The sequence below is a fragment of the Selaginella moellendorffii genome, unplaced genomic scaffold, assembly GCF_000143415.4.
Source record: "Selaginella moellendorffii unplaced genomic scaffold, v1.0 SELMOscaffold_14, whole genome shotgun sequence".
Lineage (NCBI taxonomy): Eukaryota > Viridiplantae > Streptophyta > Lycopodiopsida > Selaginellales > Selaginellaceae > Selaginella > Selaginella moellendorffii.
Genome location: NW_003314275.1, coordinates 2334730 through 2342289, shown reverse-complemented (window position 1 = coordinate 2342289; position 7560 = coordinate 2334730). Strand labels below are relative to the sequence as shown.

Sequence of the window (7560 nt, the reverse complement as noted above, 5' to 3'; positions counted from 1 at the left end):
TCACTTTCTTGAACCCCAGGTGTCGAGCACGAATGATGTTGCTGTGGGAAGGATACGGCGCGATCTCTCTCAAGATGGCCACCACGGGTGAGCACATTTTATTTTTTCCGTTTGCACTGTGGATTTCACCCAGGAAAACGCTCGCATTTTCTATCAGGCTAGACATCTTCGTGTGCGGCGATCAAATACGCAAAGGAGCAGCTCTCAACGCCGTGCAAATCGCCGAAAAGCTCTGGTGATGGTGGGAGCTCACGAAGAACAGGCAAAAAAAAAAAAAAAATCATAAGAAAGGAAGATTTTTTTTATTTGCTTTCACTTCCATTCTCGTACATGCTATGCAAGACTTTAGACCCATGCCACCAATCTCTGGACGAGACGGAAAAAGGCAGCGTCCACGCGGCCGAGGAGATCCCTCCACAAATTCCACGAGTAGATCTCTCCGAGGAAGGGGATGGCTTGAAGCAGAGGCGATCGCTGGAAGAAATCTCGCTGCACCTTGATGCGTTTGAGCTCCCTTCCATCCTGCAAGAAGAACAAGAAGAAAATAGTTCCAGCACTCTCGAGAAACCGAAGAATCCAATACCTCGTCCTGGAACTTCTCCAGCTCGAGCATCGTGAAGAACTCGAGATCCACGGGCGTGCCAAGGCGGATCCATGGGCAGATGCGCACCGTCATGCGCACCGCCACCACCTCCTGCGCGGCGTCGTAGGCGACGGTGTGGAACTTGACGCCCTGGTAGTTGAACATGGTCTCGGCGAACTGGTAGATGGACGAGAGATCCTCCAGGCCGCGCGTGTTGATGTAAATGTGGTAGAACTCGCAATCCGGGGCGAAGTAGCGGTGGAGGATTTGGCGCTGCTGCGCGAGCGATGGCCGCCCGACGAGCCCCTCGATCACCTTCGGCACTTCCTTTGCTGGATTCTCCATCGCCACACTCTCTCTCTCTCTCTCTCACACACACACACACCACTCTCTCTCTCTCTCTCTCTGAGAATTTGCCAGATAGCATGGAAAAAAATGAAAAAGGAAAAAGGTAGTTAATGATATTTAATTATTTTTTTATGTAAAGATCAGAGTGGCGCAGCGGAAGCGTGGTGGGCCCATAACCCACAGGTCGGAGGATCGAAACCTCCCTCTGATAAATCTAACTGACCCTTTTTATACCCTAAAATATCGTATATTAAAGAGCACCCTTAGTTTCCTTTTACTAACATGGCCAGGGCTCTTGCGGGCGAGTCTCTAGTGCTGGTGCCGATCTCAGGTGAATTGCAAGCGTGGGTGCCTCACAAACAAGAGTTGAGGCCCGTCAGGATCGAGGAGGGTTTCGAAATCATGGCCACAGACTCCAACCTCATGTACGTGGAGAATTTCGATTTGAAGCAGGGGCTTGTTGGGAGCCCCTTGACTGGGATTTGGGCACCCATCCCTTGGCATCCTGGCTACAACTGGTACAAGGATGGGACGGTTCGGTTCTAGTTGCATGTTTATCTGATTGCGGACGCTCCAGAGGCTGGGGAGTTTACGCTCCTGGTTGACAAGTTTATGTACACTTCAAAGAGCAACGTCTGGGTTCAGAGCTGCAACGTGGAGAGGGAGATGGATTCATGCGACCGTGTGGAGCGTATAGAAAAAGGGGGCTGGGAAGCCGCGTACCATGTAGACAACCGCGTCGCAACTCAGCTGGGAGATGTATACGACTTTGCAGAAGATAAGCTGTATCAACACCCCGGTTTCACAAAGCCTGAGGGAATCACGTACGAGAATTGGGGTTTTCCCAATGGCATTTGCCGGTGCTTCAAAGGCTTCTACAACGAGCTCATGCTCCTGGTTGTGTATTCTGGGGACTATGCTGTACCGCTTGTGGATGATCAGGTTGAGATTTACCAGTGGGACAGTCAGCTGATGAAATGGCTTCCTTTCGGCCCAATGTATCGCAAATCCGACTGCAGCAACCTGGATAATTACGTGGGATCCATTTATCCTGCTCATGCCAAAGGGTGCAAGTACATGGCTATCCTTATGGACCGGGCAATCCTTGCATTTGACCAGGTTAGCCGCCAGTGGTATATAATGGATGTGAGCGAGGAAGACAGCGACCAGTTTCTGTATTGCTTGGCTCCATCTTCTTATTAAGTTTGTTAATATTATTTTGCTAGATCAGAGGAATGTAACCAACAACTTTGCAAGGCACCTCAATTATAAACATGAGATTACCCCTGAAAACATCTCAACCAAAAACCTGCTTCAAAATATTAAATGGATAGTTGAACATGGTTTTAGCGACTCCAGGCCGCGCATGTTGATGTAAATGTTGTAGAACTTGCAACCCGGGCCAGAGTAGCGGTGGAGGATTTGGCGCTGCTGTGCAAGCGATGGCTGCCCGACAAGCCCCTTGATCATCAGCGGCACTTCATTTGCTGGATCATCCATCGCACTCTCTCTCGCGTGACCCACGGGTCGGAGGATCGAAACCTCCTCACCACCTTCTTTGACTTTCGTTTACCAAGACCGCTGGCAATGGGCAATAACGTGATTCACAGTTCTTAAGAATATTCTAGAGAATCCAAAAAAAGAAAAAGGAGTTAATCTTGTGCTTATAAATTATAAACATAAGACCAAGAGCACGACATGGGCTGTGCGGCTACGAGTGTGAATGTTGGGAGTGGCTGTGGCTCGCCAACATCGCAAGTATGGCGTAGCCAGGTACGCTGCGAATCCATCCAATGTAGCTCTTGGAACGTGAGAAGCCAATTTACGCATTCTTTCTTGTCTCTGCATGGCAGACGATCTTCATGGGACTGATTGTTGGATTCGCCAGCACCGGGAGGGGCGAGGCAAACGTGAAGAGATCCGAGCTCAAAGCATTCATTATACTGCTGCCAGCGATTATCATCCTCTAAAACCGGAAGAAAGCTACATCTGTCCCTGAGTTGGACAATCAATGCCCAAAATCTCCGTCCATGCTGAATAAGCTGGGCTGGAAATGCAACACTGGTAATAAGATGGTGTGTTTCAGATGATTCTCTTACATGTCGGTCACCACAACCTGCAAGAAAAACAGTAAGACAGATCGAATCTGGCAGCAGAAGTCCGAGACTTCGAGACATCTTGTTAGTAAATGTGTACTTCCGAATTGTTTGTCGCTGTGCTACCCGAATACCATCAATGATGGGGGCATGGCTCAAGCATCATTTGTGTTCATCAAGGCAGCCGAAAGTCCGTGGGGCACAGTGCATTGCAAAGAACGGAAGTGCGGACTCCACCAACCTAACACAGCAGCTCGATCCAGCGTTTTTCATCAGGAGCGCGATGGCGGGTCCTGCTTCTCTGCACAGAGCCTGCGGCGATGATGCAGTCTTCACCGATTGCTTCACTAGTCGCCAGATTCTGCAAGCTTGGTGCGGGTTCCTGTCGTGAGTATTTGTACTGTGTAGAAGTACATCAGCGGTATGTCAAATAAGATCGATCGATTTTTGCTAAGAATATGCTCTGCATTTGTGCTTGCAGCTAATATTGGGAACACTCCGTTTGTTCTCAGGAGCCTGGAGCTGCTGCGGTTTTTTGGCATGACCAAGGTGCTTGTTATCACGGGATCCACTGTTCAAAACCTTCGAATGTCCACACGTGACTGGTATCCTCGCCTAACGTTAAGCACCACGAGTGGATGATACATGGTCTAGACATTGTGTTGGCGACCCAAGAGGAAGCTTGTGAGTTTGCGTTATCAGGCCTAATGTTTGGCTGCACCTTTGCTGCGCTGGTCATATACACATTCCGTCCGCTCCCGTTTCTTCGGTTCAGAAGATAATATCACTCAATCCAGGACAAGCTGCAGCTTCTGCAAAAACACTTGAAAGATTAGAACGGGTTTATAACGCAGCTCAGACAGATGCTCGTGTAAGACGGCAAGAAACTCACCGTCCATGTGGGCTGGTGGCTTAACCAGGCCGTGAACTCTTCGTGGCTTTATAACTTTGCGTGGAAGGCAGGGGACCTCAGTGACATGATGATGGTTGTGTTCGAGGATTGATCTGGAGTGCTGGCATGTGTACCATGCCTTGTCCAGAACAAAGACGCAACCGATTCTTCGGCATTACTGCTGGCTCCAGAGCACAGGGTTGCACAGCTCATAAAACTCATGGACGTTCCTTCGGGATATGGGCTGTAAGTGTTGTGATGTTCTGGTTGGGACACCCAGCTCCTTCCTGAGCATGGAGGTGGGAGACGTGCGCCGGGTGCTCGTTGTGGAGGTTGAGAAGCTGCCTGCTCATAAGGTATGGTCATGCCAACTTTAAATTTCAGCTCTCTCACCGTGTTTTAAATCCACTTTGCTTTTCGCAGGTGAAGGCTGTTCTGTATCGGCATCAGGATGCAATTATTTCTGTGCACTCTCCTCCTGTACCTGCAGGCTGCAAGCAGATAGAGCCGGCAAGGGTAACGCTGGAAGGTGTGTGCCAGCTCCACCAGGTGGCGATCGACGAGGAGGTAAAGGTGGAGCATATTGGAAGCAGCTATTTCGAAGTTACAAGAGGCTGGTGGTATTCTCAGATGAGCGACACAAAGTGGGAGAGGCGCTTAGCCTTCGTGGTGTTAAAGTTCGGGTAACTGGCCAGGAGAGGATCAGGAAATGGTACAGGAGCTGGAAAGGGACCACCTCCACCACATTGGGCTTCTGGTCACGAACAGATACTTCCGCCGCACGCCTGTGCTGATCAACCTCGAGAGAGTTAACTAACAAGTTTCAGCATCCGCTCGGGGTCCAGGCCGAAGTCCACTGCGCCTGGTTTCTTCCGCAGGCGGGAGATGGGAAGCTCCCTTGTGTGGAGATGTCCCTCGCTTTGATGTCTTGGGGTCCACCGTGTTCCAAGGCACAGTGCACGTCGGAGCTGGATGAATGTGGACGTAGTTGTAGCCCTGTACAGGGAAAGAAGGTCATTACAAGCGAAAAAATCAATCGCAAAAGAGTCCCCTCACAACGCTTCAAAACCTGATACTCTGGGGTCGCGTTTTGGGACTTGGGGTTAGCCCGGATTTTCCATCTTCCAGCACCATCTGTGCAACACTTTCACATCTGTGAGCAATCAAACGAGAGCGTAGTACCTTCAGAAGAGGAGCTGAAATGGGAGCGCCAATCACTAGAGCTAGGTATTTCCGGTGGAATGTAACTTTAATAAAGTGTCTTTGCCTAGGACAGAAATGTGTCTTTTGAGCATTAAGAAGCTCTGGATCTTCACAGTGCCGCCTAAGACTCATCGAGACGATGAGCCTACATTGTTAGCAAGATCATTGTACGTTTCATAGAAAAAGAGTACCAGTCTTGGAGGCTCTTTGTACTCGAACTGAAGAGCCAAGCTCATCATGAAGACTAGACTCACTTCCACCCTGAAAAGAAAATAATTTCATCATAATGCATAGACAGTAGTATTGGACCAGCAATCCTGATGGCTTGCTGAGAACTATCAAATCCTCATCCTAAAGTTTCCAGTGGCAGTTGTCCCACCGTGGCAAATCTCTGTGGGAAGGCAATTAGAAAATGAAATTGAAGAACCCTAAACTTTTCCCGCCCAAAAAAAAACTTTCAAACAGTAGGAACCCAGGGCTTACACGTCGAGCTGGAATGGGAAGCTCGTCTGGGGCAGCCATTCCTGCCCGGCCACAAAATTCCGAGCGCTGAATCGATTCGCTTGGTCCTGGCTAGTGATCTGCGTCGACCACGACACGCGCCGCGATGTTCCAGATCCGGGGCCCTGATTCTGGTACTCCCCGTAGAAGAGCGTCTTGAGGGCGAAATCTCCGTCCCACTCCAGCCATCCCGCGGGATTGATCACGTTCCCCTGGTAGCACTTGAGGAAGACGGTGAGCGAGTACTCCTTCCACGGCCTGCCCAGGTACGTTGGGAAGCTCTGGATCGCGCTCTTGAGGTCCGCGTTGCCATCCACGGTGCATCCCTGGAACGAAAACCCCGTGTTTTGGCTTGGGTCAGTTCTTCCCTGTGCTGTGAAAGTGTTTTTTTGGTTGGTCATTGGAACTCGAGCGACGAGCTCCGAGTTGAGGAACACGGCTGCCGCGTTTCCAAAGATGAAGTCGACCGTGCCATAGATCCGGCATTGGCTGTAGAACTGCCTGAGAGAGTGAGCGTAGAGTGTGTCCTGGAATCCCTCGAAGGAGCATTTGTAGAAGGCTACTTTGTCTGCGGTGACTCGCAGTGCTACTGCTTGGTGATTGACTGCTCCTGCTGTGTTTTGGATTGTGATCCCTTGTCCCAGGAAATTGTTTCCCGACACGACTGAAAAGATCTGTCAGTTCATGCGTAGTTCTAGATTTGCTAGAACTTGTTTTTTGTTCTATCACTTACTCACTGTTGCCGAGGTGAAAGTTGTCACTCCCGGATCCTGGACGCTCTTGCTGCCTGTGATGATTGTCTTGCGGATTCCATCTCCGAGGAGCATTAGATTGGGCTTTGACTTTGGAACCTCGAAGCTCTCAACGTATGTTCCCTGTTTCACGTATATGACGTACCTCGTTCTTGATTGTGTAGGTGCTGCTGCGATGGCGGCCGAGATGCTGGAAAACTGGCCGCTTCCATCTTTTGCAACGGTGACGTTTGGAACTGGTGTGGATGCTGTTGCTAGAATTCTTCCTCTCAGCCAAGACCGACTTGGGTGCGTTCCAGGTGGGTACATTGAAGCAACTAGAGAAAGAGCTGTACTGATCATGGTGTTCACTTCGGCTCCTTGTTTTTCCAGTCTGCGTGCTGCAGATTTTCCGCTACTTCCAGCGTCTTTCAAGCCGTCTATGCATGTATCCCAATCTGTAAGTGCTGCACTCATCCATGTCTGGATGTCCTCCAGCTTGGCCGTCGTAGAGAAATAGTAGCCTTCAGAGAGACAGTCATGTACAAGCTCCGACGCATCTTCGAGCAGCCCAGAGCAGTCGTTTAGAGCCGCATGCATTTTCCCCTCGCCGTGATCTGAACTGCTGCTCATGTTCTTGCAGGAATGCCTCAGCTCTTGGAGCCCGTCCTTGGCATGGAGCATTGCTTGCCTTACTAGAGCATCCTTGGTATGGTTCTGCGCTACTAACTCTAGGCACAGCTTTTCATATTTGGCATTTTTGCACATATCAGGAACTGCTATCGGATCGAAGACATCAGATGAAGCACTGCTAACTTGTGCGAGAAAGAAAAATACCAAGCACCAAGCGAAGTGTAGGCGATCCATTGACTGCTCTTCACTCAGGTATGGAGCTCCTCTTTATAATGTTCTTGCGATCATAGCCGATTTGATCGTGCAGGCAAACTGGCTAAAGCTTATTGTATCAAGATCGTGCAAGAACCAGCTCTTCACTTGGACTCGGCGTATAAAAAACGATCAAAGTCAATAGCTCATCAATGGTAATCACGTGAGAGCTTCCTTTTACTTCTAACAGTCAGCTTTCTTCTCCGTCGGGCTTTCTAGAGGCGCGGAAGAACATACCAGGAGAAAATTACCGTCCATCCTCTGCCCGCGTCTTAAAGAACGAAAGTTTTTCTTTCTTTTGCGAGGAAAAACTTGGTAAGC

The 7560-nt window shown here is 49.7% G+C and overlaps 3 protein-coding genes and 1 non-coding gene across 4 annotated transcripts in view; 2 read left to right on the top strand and 2 right to left on the bottom strand.

The window, feature by feature from the left end:
- LOC9631941 (aspartate-semialdehyde dehydrogenase) overlaps positions 1-305 on the top strand; it is a 1731-nt gene extending 1426 nt beyond the window's left edge. Inside the window, exon 8 of the mRNA XM_024675097.1 lies at positions 20-305. Within this exon, the coding sequence (XP_024530865.1) occupies positions 20-239 (220 nt within the window). The 3' untranslated portion in view covers positions 240-305. The remainder of the gene's footprint in view (positions 1-19) is intronic.
- Positions 284-984, bottom strand: LOC9632684. Its single transcript, XM_002970324.2, has 2 exons — positions 584-984; positions 284-522 (listed from the first exon to the last, which is right to left on the bottom strand). The coding sequence occupies exons 1-2, from the start codon at positions 926-928 to the stop codon at positions 346-348; spliced, it is 522 nt and encodes a 173-aa protein (XP_002970370.1). The 5' UTR covers positions 929-984; the 3' UTR covers positions 284-345.
- Positions 985-1070: 86 nt separating this feature from the next.
- TRNAM-CAU lies at positions 1071-1142 on the top strand. The gene has a single exon. It is a non-coding gene; the product is annotated as a tRNA-Met (tRNA).
- A 4372-nt stretch (positions 1143-5514) lies between these two features.
- Positions 5515-7423, bottom strand: LOC9632682 (pectinesterase). The gene is made up of 2 exons (XM_002970323.2): positions 6357-7423; positions 5515-6287 (listed from the first exon to the last, which is right to left on the bottom strand). Exons 1-2 carry the CDS (start codon positions 7219-7221, stop codon positions 5602-5604), a joined length of 1551 nt encoding a protein of 516 aa, XP_002970369.2. The 5' UTR covers positions 7222-7423; the 3' UTR covers positions 5515-5601.
- Between the last annotated feature and the right edge of the window lie 137 nt (positions 7424-7560).

Excerpts from the sequence above, each read along its gene's own strand:
- LOC9632682 (XM_002970323.2), bottom strand. The coding sequence starts at position 7,221 with ATGGATCGCCTACACTTCGCTTGGTGCTTGGTATTTTTCTTTCTCGCA. Across the intron at positions 6,288-6,356 it reads TTTCACCTCGGCAACAGTGA|TCGTGTCGGGAAACAATTTC; the intron begins GTAAGTGATAGA and ends AGATCTTTTCAG.
- LOC9632684 (XM_002970324.2), bottom strand. The coding sequence starts at position 928 with ATGGAGAATCCAGCAAAGGAAGTGCCGAAGGTGATCGAGGGGCTCGTC. Across the intron at positions 523-583 it reads TGGAGAAGTTCCAGGACGAG|GATGGAAGGGAGCTCAAACG; the intron begins GTATTGGATTCT and ends TTCTTCTTGCAG.